This window comes from Hemiscyllium ocellatum, chromosome 16, assembly GCF_020745735.1.
Source record: "Hemiscyllium ocellatum isolate sHemOce1 chromosome 16, sHemOce1.pat.X.cur, whole genome shotgun sequence".
Lineage (NCBI taxonomy): Eukaryota > Metazoa > Chordata > Chondrichthyes > Orectolobiformes > Hemiscylliidae > Hemiscyllium > Hemiscyllium ocellatum.
The window spans coordinates 1,761,275-1,777,756 of record NC_083416.1 but is presented as its reverse complement, the minus strand read 5'-3'; the positions used below and the strand labels follow the sequence as shown (position 1 = coordinate 1,777,756).

The 16,482-nt window shown below is 42.0% G+C and overlaps 1 protein-coding gene across 1 annotated transcript in view; it reads left to right on the top strand.

Moving 5' to 3' along the window:
* The window catches only part of LOC132823312 (AT-rich interactive domain-containing protein 5B-like), a 101,254-nt gene that overhangs the window by 49,566 nt on the left and 35,206 nt on the right, over positions 1–16,482 (top strand). The window contains exons 6-7 of the mRNA XM_060836988.1: positions 2,427–2,542; positions 9,542–9,710. Of these exons, the coding sequence (XP_060692971.1) occupies positions 2,427–2,542; positions 9,542–9,710 (285 nt within the window). The remainder of the gene's footprint in view (positions 1–2,426; positions 2,543–9,541; positions 9,711–16,482) is intronic.

Sequence of the window (16,482 nt, the reverse complement as noted above, 5' to 3'; positions counted from 1 at the left end):
GCAGAGCCTTCAACATCCCTGCAGGAGAAACCACCTACAGTTATTAACATGCACTGTACCTGGAGGCGGCTTGTTATAAGCCGAGCTTGGTCTTCAACCAAAGAGCATTATTGAAGACTTGTTTCCTTAGCTCATTGTAGTGAAAATGAAGTGTCATTAGGCTAACTGGTACTGACGTGAGGTCTGATTTGTGGTAAGGAATTGACCCTGTGCTGAGGGGCCACTCTTGGAGGCTTAAGCTTTTGGTGAAGAATATTGATTCCCTTTTGTGAGGGAAAGGACGTGGATGAAGGCTGTAGTGTTGTTTTGGATTTCAGTTTTAGCCTCTTTACGGAAATCATTACAAGTTCTCGACAATTGATGACTAAGGTGGGGCGGGGGATCAGGGAGGATGTTGAAGTTGGCAGAATGGCCTGGCCCCTCGTAATCTGTGTTTTAGGAATTTGGGAGTACCTTTTTGTAACTGTAAATCCCTTTATTAAGATAGAAAATAAACTTGGTTTGAATTAGTGTTGAGAGACTGGGGATGGTTCTCTGTTAGTTAGAACGCAATGCTAATATCGCAAGGGCCCCAGGATCACTAAGAGGCAATAAATTATTTTAAATGGGTAGATGGCGGCAGTTTGACAGGTCAATTAACCATGACTAAAAACACCCTCTTTTTCCTGAAGATCGCATAATGGGAAATATGACACCACCATGAGGCACCCTGTAGAGATCTAGTGGATGGGTAAAGCAAACTTAAATCATTCCAAATATTTGGACTAGATGCCAATATATAAAAAAAATAAATTGTTCTCATTGGTTAAGAGATGAGCAGGAAGCCACTGTTTTGTGTTCTGGAAATAACTTGTTGCAGTTTCAGAGATGGTTTCAATTGGCTGTGTTAATATGTGCATGTAATTTGGGAGGGTATCTGTGAGAGTGTGTGTGTATACGCATGAGGGCAGGGTTAAAGTGCTTATGAGGCAGTGAAGGGCAGATTGAGGAACAAGGAACTACCCAGAGCTTCTGTTTAACTTTACTGCTACAACACTGCTATTGCTACAGCAGCAGTAACAGACCCCCCCTCATCTAGGCAATACTCCTGGACACTGAATGGAATGCGTTGTCACAGGGTGGACTCTGGCTGATTAGTGTTGGCTGATCAAATGTAAAATTGTAAGTATCATGGTTGTACGTTAATGTAATTATTCATAAAGGATTGTGAAATTTTAAATGTAAACAGAACAATCTAAAACTCTCCCAACACACATGAGACAAATGAAACAATTTTTACAGGAAGGAATAAATAGAATGCTCTCTGCACTAGAGAAGTTTGCAAAAATAACTCTAATTGCCGACAAAATAAGACAGTGTAATATATTTTTATCACACTGCGTAAGGGAATGTTAAAGCCATGTTATTGTAAAAAGACGGACAGTGACGCAAGATTAATCATAAATTTCCAAGTACGCAGGAATGAATACATAACCTCTATAATTACAGTTCTGTGGGCGCCAAATGACTCAAGAATTTGCTTTAAGTGCTATTGGAATGATAAATAGCTACTTGGAAGTAGAATCCTAATTGCTGAAGATAGTTAGAAGTACAGAAACAGAATTGTATTGGCAACATTTTCGGGTGTTTGGTTTGACATACATGTTTATCAAGTGAGTTTTTACCTTCGTGTCCCCTCACATCTTGACTTACTTAAATGAAGTGTAACTGGTTGCATGAGAGTGAGGGTTTGTGACCGTCCTGTTGGATTGGAATTACTTTTGCTGCACAAACTGACCCGTATAAATGTACAGCTTGCAGTCAGGCATTCAGCTATGAGGAACAAAGACAGTGAGGGTTGGTCATGGGTAGAGTGCATGTGTCAGCAGGGCTGATATTGATGAAAGAGCTGATATGGGCCAACGTTTGCATATGCATTTCATTATCGTAATCAAAATTTGAATTAAGCAACAGCTAAAGAAGGCTTTAGTTCCCAGTATTTCTGACAACTTCCATGGTGGCTGTTGTTTGCTAGGTAGTGGGTGGGACCAAATGATTGTAACTTGTTAGCATATATATTGAAACTAGTTTGATAACGTACAATGAAATGTTGTCACTGTTCACATGATTTACTACTTGCAGTTCTGTAATTGTAGGTCTATCTGGTAAATGGCCTGAGGATGGTTGGTTGAACGTTATTTTTTTTTGTGTGTGGTGTTCATTTATTGAAATTACACTTTCACACCAGGGAGAGGAGGGGGTAAAAAAAGCAAGCAAATGGTATTGCATTGTTTGGCTTCATCAAAGCAGTTAGCTGGACCCCAGCCCAAACCCATATTTGGGGAAATAAAATGGGGGGGGGGAAATGTGATTCTTCTTTGGCAATGATCTAAAGATACAGCAGCTGCTTGCCACTGATACTCTTGTGTGTTTGTGCTTCCTTACAGCAGCCCATATCAAAGGCCGATCTCGGAAAAAGAAGAGATCGACATGCAGAAAGAGTGACGAGAGCTTGTCGCGGGAGAACCGATGGCCCAGCCAATCGGATGTCAAGGAAGAAAAGGTTTGTGAATTGGGGTCCTTTCCAGTGGTCCACTGTTGGAGAATTTGCACCCTCCTTCTGCAGGGACTCGGTTCGTGATATTTCTGTCTTCTTTGTAAGTTAAGACCTTGACCCCGTGTGCTGGTGTGATAGAAGCTCCACTGTTTGTCTGTGATGAAACGGTTCGCTTAGAACCTTCACTGAGCAGTTTTGTTTTAGAGCTGTATATCATGTCCATTATTTTTGATATTGGATCTGTCTTATTAAAGTTGGTTAGAAAATGATGATCACTGAGTGGTTTGTATCATCCTTGTCAAACCAATCAGACACATAACTACAGTAGCGCCTTGACATATGAATGACCCCGTTTACGAACAAATCAGTTTATGAACAGGATTGTACGTAAAATTTTGCTTCGACATACGTACGAAATTCAAGGTACAAACGAAGGTACGAACGCAAAAAGCCCGTGTGTGATCACGTGGTTTCATTGTTCTGCTTTGCTACGCGCTTGTTGAACGCAAAAGCTCTCAGGCCCCTCGTGATCTCATTCAGTTCATCTTTGGCGCGTGCACTGTGAACAGCCGTCCAAGCACAGTTCGGTGGCACGGTGGCACAGTGGTTAGCACTGCTGCCTCACAGCGCCAGAGACCTGGGTTCAATTCCCGCCTCAGGCGACTTACTGACTGTGTGTGGAGTTTGCCCATTCTCCCTGCGTCTGTGTGGGTTTCCTCCAGGTGCTCCGGTTTCCTCCCACAGTCCAAAGATGTGCGGGTCAGGTGAATTGGCTAAATTGCCCGTAGTGTTAGGTAAAGGGGTAAATGTAGAGGAATGGTTGGGTTGTGCTTCGGTGGGGTGGTGTGGACTTGTTGGGCCGAAGGGCCTGTTTCCACACTAAGTAATCTACTCTAATCATGCTTACGCTATCCGAACAATGGGAAAAATTGATTCAGTTCGGGAACTTTTCGGTTCGCGAACCGGGTCCCGGAACGGATTAAGTTCGTAAGTCGAGGCGCTTCTGTACTTTGTGATGCAGGGTTTGCAGGATGTCCAATGTTTACAGTAACAGAGGCACAGTCACTGTTGGAATTTGGAAATATGGCAGCCATGCAAACAATGGATAATGCCTGGACAATCTATCTTAATCATTTTGATGGAAAGATAATTATTGGCCACTGCCCTTCCTCAAAATGTTGTGGGATCTTTTGTCTCTGTCTAAGAGATGTTGGTTTAATATCTCATTTGAAAGATTCCAGTCCTGACTTCTGCATATGTCAACCCAAGATCCCTGGATACAGTTATAACCAATCAGGGGGTGTACCTGTACAAACTTACTGTCCCTCGGGGTCGCGATAATCCTGATGATGTAGCCTTTCAGCTTTTTAAACTTTTCATCCAGAAAAAAACCCACTTGACGGTCTCGCCATCCTTCATAATACTCTCAGCTCTTCTATGTGCCTGAGCTAAATATGCTACTTTTAGGCTGGAGTCACCTATAGCTGGCTGGTATATTCCTTCAGCAAGAGCTCTGTTTTCCATTTACTGCCAAACAGAAAATTTTTCTTTTCATTGGTTACTTCTCCTGAGCACTCGTGGCTAAATCTAAGACTGCTTCCCGAGTTAATTGCTATTTACATTTCTTAGTTATCCAGGTTTCTTCTCTAGAGGTAGTCACCTAGAGTCCCTACAGTGTGGAAACAGGTCCTTCAGCCCAGCAAGTCGACACCGACCCTCCAAAAAATAACCCACCCTACATTCACTCCTGACTGATGTACCTAACCTACACATCCCTGAACACTGTGGGCAATTTAGCACAGCCAGTTCACCTAACCTATGCATGTTTGGATTGTGGGAGGAAACCGGAGCACCGGGAGAAAACCCACGTAGATATGGAGAGATTGTCTATCTGGAGTTGTACAATCTCCTGAGGCTGGAATCGAACCTGGGTCCCTGGTGCTGTGAGGCAGCAGTGCTAACCACTGAGCCACCATGCTGCCCTCCATTTTCCCACTCAAAAATTAAATCGCAAATTCCTTTGCTAGAGTTAGCTTAATTTTGTTTGGCTTTCAGGATTGTCTTCAAAAATTTTTGAGAACTGCATGGTGATTTATTACCTGGTCTAGGGGTAACAGTAATCTATTTACTGTAAACCTGCCTAACTTGAGTTGTTGGATTATCAGGTCTGTCTCTTGGCAGGTATATCATCTTGGAACTGAACTTGGCCTGAAGAGATTTAGTTTTATTCCCTTTGACCCTGTTTATACAGGCTTAGGGAGATGAATAGTAGTTTGGTCAGTTGCCATATTGCTAAGTCATGCCTCGATCTGCTGAAATGAATTTGATATAATTTGGAATGCATTAGTGATCCTCCTGTGGCATGTTCTGGAAGTGTTATAAGAGGGTGGTTTTGCTCTTTCCTTTACTGACTGACTGCCTGTATGTCATTATGGTGTTTCAAGAATTTGGAGCTTAGTTTGTGTTTACGTCTTGATTTTTGTGATGGACTAGGTTCAATGCATCGGTTTAATATGGCTCAGTGGTCAGCACTGCTGCCTCACAGCACCAGTGACCTGGGTTTGATTCCACCCTCTGGCGACTGTTTGTTTGACTGTGTGGAGTTTGCACATTCTCCCCGTGTCTGCGTGGGTTTTCTCTAAGTGCTCCGGTTTCCTATCCACAGTCCAAAGACGTGCAGGTTATGGTGGATATGCTGTGTTAAATTACATTTGTAGTGGGCAGGGTAAGTGAGTTAACTATAGTAAATGTGGGGTTACGGGAATAAAGTGGGATTCTCTTCAGAGGTTTGGTGCAGATTTGATGGGCCAAATGACGCCTCATTGCACTGTAGGAATTCTACGATTCGACAATGGATAAGATCTCCGTGGGTGTAAGAGAAATTGGTTCAACTGGTGTTAGTTTTTATCTGTGGTAGCATTATTGGACGTCCATCTGAATACCATGGAGTTAAAACCCATTCAGAACTTCAGCATTCCACTATCTAGACAGTAATTCCAGTGTAGAATTGCTATGACATTGAGAGGACAGCCCTGATAATGCAGTGAGACATTAACCTAATGCACTGATTTGCCTGCTCAATGGATTTTGATGTTCTTGTGGCATTGCTTGAAGGGGCAGGTGAGTTCTCCTGATGAATTATCATCAATTTATCACTTGACCAACATCATAACTACCTACAAAACACCAGTGACTTCACTTTATGACACTAATATGTTTCTGTTTAAGATATTGGGATACTAAGAGAATGTTAAAGGTGCAATAAAGATGCAAATTCCTCCTTGCTGTATGATTTTATGAATGGCTCAGCAGCAATTTCTATGGTAATAAATTACAAAGTATCTTGAGGGGTCCCAAACTTTGGAGCTAGTTTTGAGGAAGGAGAAGTTTAGTTTGTGGAAGGTAACTGAAGGCTTCATCAGTATTAAGGAGGGAAGGAAGTTATGGTGAGACTAGCTAGGCAATAGAATGGAATTAAAATCATCATCATTTCAGCTTTGATCAGATTGAACGATGGACAGACTTGATCAGAAGGATGAGCTTTTTGCGCTTCTACATCTCAACCCCTTATATCAGAGACTGCAGTGGACAGGGGGGTTGGACGGGATACAGGTGATGGAGTGAAGTTCAGAACGTTTCCAAATTTATATTTAGAAGTTACATAAGAGAGATTTCAGCAACAGTGGGGCAAAGACCGCGAAGGTGATCTAATCAAGGTGCAGAGGGATTTATGCAGATGTTCCCTATGTGGTGTCTGATAATAAGCCCACTGACCATGGGGCACCAAGGGTTGGCGGGGATTGTAGGAGTACATCACCAAACCCAGGAATGTCACTTTAATTGGAATTATTCAATGACCTTCAAGGTTTTGGCTTGATTTTGTTAGTGGTTGGTCGTTCCCGTACATCTAATGGGTGCCTCCAGAACCTATTTTAAATGGGAAGTTGGTAGTCTCAGTGGACAGGTTAAACTGTTTGTTGTTTTGGTCTTGGAGATGAGCAGAAAAATGAACAATGCATGCATTTATAACTGCATTTTAATTCAGATCCTTTCTGAAGTACATGATGATTTCATGCTGTACGTACATGAACTGTACAAAAGCCCTGTCTGGAATTTCCTGTTTTTCAAAGTTGAAGTTGTCTGTGGGAAACATTTACTGAGTTAATAATGTGAAACGGGAAGTCCATCACTATTGGTCATGAATTGAGATTATTAACCAAGATGTATGTCTTATTGTAATAAAATTTGGTGTCAACATCTTCCACCACTGTATAACCTGGAAATGTCAGCATGGATTTCCAGTGGTGTATCTTCGCATGTTCACTCTGGGACAATTGTTGCCTCATTTGGTATTTTATAGTAATTTTGCATCAAATATCAAAATACTGGAGATACTGAAATATCCCAGTTCAACAGAATCTGTGGAAGGAGTAACTGAGTTTATATTTTGTCGAATTCAATTGCTTCAGAGCTAGAAGGGTTCTGCGTGAAGATAGAGGTTGTCTCACCTAATGTCAGATTAAATTCCTCCTCTGCTGAATCAGTCTCACACTTGTTTCCCTGTGACTACAAGAGCAAGCCAACAGCCATAATCTTGAGCTACAGGTCTACACGAACGTCCTGTGCTTTTGGAGTTATCGTTTCCTGGGGAATACTGAAGCTTGCTTCCTTGGATTCCATCCACAGCATTAAACATTCACTCCCTTTGGCCATTGACCATATATAAGATACACGACAGAAGCCCATCACAGGTTCTTCAACAGCCTCTTCTGAACCCATTATCTCCACTGCCTATAAAAACACGGGTGGTTGGCAATATGTAAATTCCAGACAGTGTTGTTTCCTCTTCTACTTGTATACACCATCCTAGTGCCATTTCTTTATTGTCATTGGGTCAAAATTCAGGCCCTCCCTGCCTAGCAGCACTGCGCGTGTGCCTGTACCCTCTGACAGTTCACTATGGCTTGGAAGTTGGAAATGGCAATTGAATGCTGCTGTTGTCAGGAATCCTCACATCCCTTCTAAACTAAAAAGAGCGTGGGCGTAAATTAGGAGGAGGTTTTGAGGCCAGCTGAGGCAGGGAGTTGCACTGTTTGATGTTTTGGTCTTGGAGCTGAGCAGAAAAATAAACAATGACTGCATTTTTAATAGCATTTTAAGTCTGATACCTAAGAATCAGAGACCTGAGAAAACGAGTGAGGTCGAGCTGCAGAGTGGCTGTCTGATGGGTTCCTGGGTTGAATTACTGAGTGATTACTCTGTTCCCCCTGCAGGTGGGGCAGAACAGGACCTGACCGCAAAGCCTTCTGCAGTCCAATAGTGTTGGAGCTGTTGAAACTGTGCTCAGGTATTAAATGGTACATGATGCTAAGAGGTGACAAGATATTGAGCTTTGACGGAATAAGAGCTGTGCAACTGTAATTGAATTTGATGATGTACAGCTCCTGCTGTTCTGCATTACTGGGGCAAATGTTCCTCGTTTGACCTTACAGGAAAATAAACAGTTTCATGATTACTGAACAGGTCTCTCTTTGTTACTTGACTTGGTTGGACAGGTTTGAAAATCAGCTGCTTTTTAAGAACCTAAATCAAATCTGGTTTGACTTGCTTTCACATCGAATGAATGAAGAATGATTTATTTATTTTTTGAATGCCATTTAGTGTCACACACATACGCCTTGAAGATACAGTGAAAAGTGTTTTGTCACCACAATCCGGTGCCATTTTGAGGTACAAATAAGGATGAAAAGAATTCATCTTCTGTTCAAATTGGATCTCAGGGTCTGCTTCAGGATCTCTGCAAAATGTTCCAGTCCTCAAGGAGTCCCCTGCTCCAGGGACAGCAACAATGATCCTGATGCCCCAGGAGATCGCAGCTGTGCTGACACCACCAGGAGACCAGGCTCTGGGCCTATCGCCACCAGGAGACCAGGCTCTGGGCCTATCGCCACCAGGAAGCCCTGCAGCCATCGCACTGCTGACACCACTCGAGCCTCAAAGGTGAGGAAGAGAAGACAAAAGATGCAAAGCACATAGAGGAAAAGTCTCCACCAGCCTGAAGCGGACAGGCTCCAAAGAGCCTGAACACTACCTACTGTGCTGGCACCATCTTGGATTCCACTCTATCATGTACTATAAAGAATCTCAGTACTGGCTCCGATCCCCTTTGACCCTCCCCTCCTAACCCTGCTGGATAGCATGCTGTGTCACTGACATTTTCCCCAATTAATTCAACTTGAGGAATGAAACTTGGAAGGAAAAGATCAACTGAACTATCCTCTGATCTGTGCATGAACTTACATGTATAAATTTAATCAAAGTTGAGATCTACCTGTGGAATATCATCTGGATTTCCCCATAGAGCTGGATGGCAGAATGTAATACGTAGTTTAGATCAGAGTGGTGCTGGGAAAGCACAGCAGGTCAGGCAGCATCTGAGGAGCAGGAAGATCGATGTTTCGGACAAAAGCCCTTCATCAGGAATCTGCTACGTAATATGTAGCTGCCTCAATATTGGCTCTAGCACTGTGTTGGCACGTATTCTACAGAATTGTACAGTGGCTGTACAAGCAGTTAACATTTTTATTTTGTATATTCCTTCAGTGCCTACACCGACTTTTTAAAAGGTTTTGGTTGGTTCTAGTTACACCATGAGTGTTATTGCAAGTAACTTTGCATAAATTGTCGAATCTTGTCTGAACCTGCATAGAGTTAGTGCCTGCTTTTCATTCTCTGGAGGCAGCTAGATAAATCAAATCCTAAATCCTGTTAGTAAACCACTGAGTAACATGAGATTTAAATGGAGCTGTTTCTTTGGAAGTAATTAGATAGTCAACCCACTTAGCACCGCAATACCCTTCTTCCAGAAGGGTTGAGTCAGAGTCTATCTCAGATGGTGATATATTCCAGATTGCAAAATGTTTCCCAGTTACTGTGGTATTCTTGAGACAGGACAGTTCTGTCCGTTTTCCCTTGTATTTATTGCCTGATTGTTTTTCCTTCCAGAACAAAGTTGGATCAGAAACAATGGCAGCTGCAAGTGCACAAGCAAATCAACCAGCCAATCCAAATGATCTCCTTTCTGCAGAGCAATGCTTCCTGAAGGCTTTGCATAACTTCATGTGTGATCGCAACACTCCCATCGCCAGAATACCTCACCTGGGCTTCAAGAAAAGTAAGAAGGGCTGTAATTTTAAGCTAATATAGTGTGGTAGCTGTATTAAGAAATCAGTTGGTTGGGATCCAACTTTCATAATGGCAGATTGTTTGTTTGGTATTTCACTGTAGTACGCCGCTGTTTAATTTTCTCGATCACTCTGGCCTCTTGCTCCTATACAACTCAATGCTCTATATCCCTAACCTTTGACTTGAGGTGACCAGTTATTCTAGTCAGCTGCACATAACTGTTGGGTTTGCCACTGGGTATGATTTGACCGAGACTTGTTAAAATTTATTGCTTCTGCCTGTCTGTACTGAGATTATTATCCTGCATCTGTGCTGAGCATGATAGGGGCAGTTGCAGGACAAGTGGTTTAAATTTTGGAAAGCCTCTGTAAATGTGTTCTTTAGGTACCCAGATCTGTTTTCTTTCTCCTTGGCACTTCAACTTTTAATTTGTAACCTGTTTTAAAGTGTGGGTCGATTTGATCTCGCTCTGCACTCTGGAGCAAAGTCACTTTTAGAGCAATTATTGCAACAACCAGGTTGGCATTCACTCAGCTGCTAGCTGTGGTAATGTTTCAAATTAGGAATATGATTGAATACCAGTGTTTAGAACAGCCCAGAACATGTATCTTGTACATCTGTCAGCCCAACTCGTTACCATATCAACTGCTTGTGCAGATAGTACACGTTGTGTTCAGTGGCGCATCTCTGATTGCAAAAAGTGGTGGTAAAGGAGGCAGATCAGTGTGATAGAATAACCAAGCAGGCACAGGCTGCTATGTGAGGCAGAGACTGCCATTTCAGTCCTGCTCCTGGTTATAATTAATGTGCAGCACACCGTGATGAGAATTGGAGGATGTTGCATCATAGTGCGTCAGTTTTGCTATCGGTGACTGATTTGCACCATTTAAAAGCTGTTCGGACAGATCCACTGAAAAGGTCATTCTGTTGAAAGAACAATGGCATGTATTTGATTCTTTGAACAGAATGAGTAAGTTTATCATTATATTCAAGAACTGTGTATTGTGAGCTTTCTCCAAATTGAGTCACTGGGCATACAGTGACAATTTTTAAATGAGGTACTCTTTTGAGAGAGTTTGCCCTCTACTCTATTTGGACCATTTAAATGGATGTTTATGTATTAATGTGTATGGCAACCACCCTGTTTTCTTTACTAACAACCATCCATGGTGAAGCTTCATGTAATCAAAATTGGTACCTGGTCAAACCACAGATAGTCCACCCAGTTCCCCTAAAGTAAACCCAGTGCTGTAGACAGAAACTACTTGAATGTCAGACCCTGTGATTGGTGAAGAATTTTTGTAACTCTTCTGTTTTGGTGTATGAACCCAGTGCTATATGTTTTGCACAATTGCCATGACGTATCTGCTCCCTCATCCTTTCCAAATTTGATTCAAACTTTGGCTAGAGTTTCTCCCTGCTGGTTTTAGGAGACGTAATGGGCGGTACTGCAGGAGCTCCTCATGGGGAGTTTGTATCCTTTTGTGAATGTGTACCCCTAGGTATTGGGTTCAGCATTACTGGGTTCTGTGTAAATGGCACTTTCATTCCTTAAGATCAGGACTTTGCCAGTGTTACCTGATGTATAATATTGTAGTGTGGTCCAGGTGTAATCATTTTATTATGTGGGATGATAACCATTATCTTGTTCTCTAACTATCTTAGTTCTAATTAATGAACTTGCAAGACACTGTCAACTAGAAGTTATTTTATTTTATAGTTAGAAACGAGCATACAGCAAATCAGTTGAAATGAATCCCATTATTTATATTATTTAAGTCCGTTTTCCTTCAAAAAAAGAAAATTAAACCACACTACACTTTCTGTATTAATTTGTCCAGCAATATTTTTGTGTCTGCTGAAATAAAATCTAGAATTAGTTGATTCCTCTTTGGGCAAAAAGATGAAGGTTCGACCCCTCACTCCTCCATGCTGAGGGATTGATAGTGAAGTAGTCATTTAGATGGATAATTTCACCCTAAATGGAAATTCTTGGCAACTAACTAGCTCTTTCAAAATGAACAGGAAAGATCCAGCACATTAGGGGGTTGATATGTCATTGATCTCAAAGTCGGTGACATTCTCCATGCTAAGCAATTAAGCTTTAATTTAAATCTCCTGCAATTTGTGATGTAACAATTTTGTTTGAACATTTTGGGACACAGGTATTGGTCTGGTAGCCTAGCTGGCTCTTTATTTTCTTTACCTATGGGCACTGGGATTTTCACTCTGCAGGCATTCAGAAAATGAACTAACTGTAACTTTGTTGAGCACTCGATTCAGTGAAAAGGAAAATCAGGCTGGATGTATAATGAATGGGGAACCTTCTGCTGAAGAATTCACTCTCGTGATCAAAATGAATATTTGTCCGCAAAATGCGACTTTCGCCAACTACCTCACTAAAGGGAAGGCACTAAAAATAGGATCTGGCTAATCTTCACGGATAGCGCAAGGACGTTTGTTAAGACCTCTGAGTATAAAGTTGGGCATGGAGCACATTACTGGACTCTGTGATGAACGAATATGGCAGCTGTTTCCTGGAGGTAGGATGCATTGTCTGTTTCCTGGGTCGTAGATGCAGCAGGGCTCATCATCCTTTTACCAAGCCTGTGACCTTTGACCAAAGGCAGGTTTGTTTAGATTAATAGTTAAACCTTATCATAACCTTTGGAACACTGAAAGTAAACGGTCCGGCTTTTCAAAAAGCACCATTGATAATGGTATCAACTGAGCAATATTCTGTTTTAATTTTTTTGATGGTATATAAAACAGCTTCACTAAATCCAAGCTGGGGTTAGAACCATGTTTATATTACCTTGAACTCCCAGTAAAGCATTATTGTGTAGTTCCCTTAACCATTAGGAAATAAAAGATCTTGTAATCTCCTTTTAATATCTAGTTTGTTTGTTTCTGAAATATTGCTAAGACCCATGAAAAATAAACCGTCATTGTAAGGTGATAAAAATTGACTGATGTCAGAATGAGCTGCCAGAGGAAGTAGTGGAGGCTGGTTACAATTACAACATTTAAAGGCATCTGGATGGGTCTATGAATAGGAAGGGTTTGGAGGGATATGGGCTAAATGCTGGCAGGTGGGACTAGATTAATTTTAGGATATCTGGTCCGTATGGATGAGTTGGACTGAAGGGTCTGTTTCTGTGCTGTTCATCTCTATGACTCTGCTCCCAGTATCCTGAATAAGAAATCAATTATCCACAGTGGTCATAAACAGCTTTTTCATCTTTAAAGACCAAATTGATAAGCAGCATCTGACACGTGTCCTATTTGTTCCACTGATGTTCTGAGTCGTTTATAGAACTTGCCGTATCCTCAAATGTAGAGGTACATGACAATGCCAAATTTATTTGAGCGCTTATTATTTTCTGAGAGTTGCCTAAAGATGAGATGTCATGAGTCTGTGTCATTGCTGAATTCCTGAGACATTCTATAATTATTCAACTTTATCCAAATTCTTTGGATAAAAATAAATTCATATCAGCTCTCGGGTGTTTTCACTCTGAAGTTTCCCAGTTCAGTCATAACACTAATACAGAAAGCTTAGAGTGTCGAGGTTAATGGCCTGGAATAGGACAAGGTGAGTCAATACTCATGGATTATATTATCTCCAACTATTGATACTGAAACTGTTACCAAACTCTCAGGTTTGCACAGTGAGATGGTTCTATGAGGAGTATGTTGCCCCTTTCTTTAACTTTGCCAGCCTCTAGAGCTCTGATGAAGAATAGTCCAGACTTGAAAAGCTAGCTTGCTGTCTCCTACAGGCTCTTCGGCCCTCGATGTTGCGCCGACCTGCAAAATTAATCTGATGCCTGTCTAACCTACACTGTTCCATTATTATCCAGGCGTATGTCCCTTGCCCATTTAAAAGCCCTTAACATTGTTGAGTCTACTCCTGTTGCAAGCAGTGCCTTCCACACCTCTGCTCCTGAGTAAAGAAACTACCCCTGATATCAGTCCTAAATCTGTCCTCAATTTAATGCTATGTGTTAGTCTTCACCATCTGTCTGTCTCTCACTGTCCACCCTATCTAACCTTCTGATTATCTTAGTCAATTTAATCACCCCTCAACCTTTTTCTATCCAACAAGAAAAGCCTCAGTTCCCTCAGCTTTTCCTCAAAGATCGTCCCTCCATACCAAGCAACATCCTGGTAAATCTCCCCTGAACCCTTTCCAAAGCTTCCACATCCTTCCTATAATGCGGTGACCAGAACTGTACACAATACTCCAGGTGCGGCCTTACCAGTGTCTTGTACAGCGAAGCATGACCTCGTGGCTCCGAAACTCAATCTCCTCGCCCCCCCCCCCACCCCAACACCGATTAAATGCCAACACATCATATGCCGTCTTAACAACGCTATCAACCTGGGTGGCAGCTTTCAGGGATTTATGCACCTGGACATCGAGATCTCTCTGTTCATTATCACTGCCAAGAATTTTACCATTAGCCCAGTACTCTGCATTCCTGTTACTACTTCCGAAGTGACCTACCTGACACTTTTCCGCATTAAACTCCATTTGCGACCCCTCAACCCAGCTCTGCAGCTTATCTATGTCCCTCTATAACCCACACAATCCTTCAGCACTATCCAGAACTCTGCCGACCTTAGTGTCATCTGCAAATTTACTAACCCATCCTTCTACGCCCACCTCCAGATCATTTATAAAAATGACTAACAGCAGTGGCCTCAAAACAGATCCTTGTGGTACACCACTGGTAACTGATCTTCAGGATGAACATTTCCCATCAGCCATTACCCTTGGTTTTCTCTCAGCTAGTCCATTTCTGACCCAAACCGCTAAATCACTCTCAATCCCAAAACTCCGTATTTTGTGCAATAGCCTACCGTGGGGAACCTTAGCAAAGGCCTTACTGATGTTCATATAAACCACATCAACTGCTCTTTTCCTTCATCTATCTATCTTGTCATCATCTTGAAGAACTCAATAAGGTTAGTTAGGCACAACTTGCCCTTCATAAAACTGTGTTGACTAGCCCTAATCAAATTATTCCTTTCCAGATGATTATAAATCCTATCTCCTATAACCCTCTCCAATATGTTGGCCACAACCGAAGTATGGCTCACTGCCTATAATTACCAGGGTTGTCCCGACTCCCCTCCTTAAACAAGGGAATTTTGTCTTCAGTGCAAAATCCAGCATCTACAGTAATTTGCTCCTTCAGTTTATTATAGGGTGGGTTAACCAAAGCAGCAGCAATGCTGTGGGAGATGAATTTCAGGAGTGTTGCCGAGATAGATTTTTGCAACAATACATTGGGAATTTCAGCTAGGGATCGGGCTATTTTGGATTTAAGTGAAAGACAATAGACCATAGGTGCAGTTGTAGGCCATTCTGCCCTTTGACCCAGCACCACCATTCATTATGATCATGGCTGATCATCCTCAATCAGTATCCTGTTCCTGCCTTATCCCCATAACCTTTGATCCCACTATCCTTAAGAGCTCTATCCAACTCTTTCTTGAAAGTATCCAGGGACTTGTGAGGATTGCAGATGCTGGAGATCAGAGTCGAGATTAGAGCGGTGCTGGAAAAGCACAGCAGGTCAGGCAGCATTCAACGAGCAGGAAAATCGACAGTTTGGGCAAAAGCCCTTCATGAGGAATCGGATTCCTGATGAAGAACTGCTGCCCAATACGTTGATTTTCCTGCTCATTGGATGCTGCCTGACCTGCTGTGCTTTTCCAGCACCACTCTAATCTTGACTCTATTTTGGATTTAGCCTTTGTAGTGTAATGAGGTGGGACCACCTAATGTTCTTTCTGTAAGAGAGCGATTGGCAAATAATGATCATAATCTGGGGAACGAAAGACTCATTTGTTTGATGTAATTGCTGTGTGGAGTTTGCACGTTCTCCCCGTGTCTGCGTGGGTTTCCTCCGGGTGCTCCGGTTTCCTCCCACAGTCCAAAGATGTGCGGGTCAGGTGAATTGGCCAAGCTAAATTGCCCGTAGTGTTAGGTAAGGGGTAAATGTAGGGGTATGGGTGGGTTGCGCTTCGGCGGGTCGGTGTGGACTTGTTGGGCCGAAGGGCCTGTTTCCACACTGTCAGTCTAATCTAAAAAAAATGACAATTTATTATAAAGGATGTAGTATCAGGACATTAGAATATAATGGTTGAATTGAATCGAGCCAACATAGGATTTATTTTCCTTAAGTCTATTTGACAAACTTGAAGATTTTTGAGGGTATTACTTTTAACATTGCTAAAGGACAAACATGAGTTCTGCTGTTTTGGATTTTTGGAAGACTTTCAATTATGTCCCAAACGAGATTAGTAAATAAAATTTAGAACATGCTGGGATTTGAAGAACTATACTGGTGTGGATTGAGGATTGGTTAACAGACAGGTAGCAGAGAGGAGGAATAAACAGATTCTTCTCAAGATGATACTATGGGGTATGGCAAGGGTCAGTACTGGGTCTACAGCTGATCATAATCAATATAAATAATTTTAAATGTGGGAACTTGCGTAGAATTTCCAAGTTTCGCCAAACATGGTGGGATCACTTGCTATAATGAGGTTGCAAGGAAATTGGCAGAACATCTATAATTTAATTAGGTATGTCGTTATTCATGATTTACAAAAATACTCACCTGTTTTTTGTCAATGACGAGGAAAGGTTGGTGTTGAAAGGGACTTTGGTGACCATGTAGGTGCAGCAAGCAAATGGGAAGGGAATTGAAATGTTGGCCTTCATTGCAATGGGATTTGACTATCAG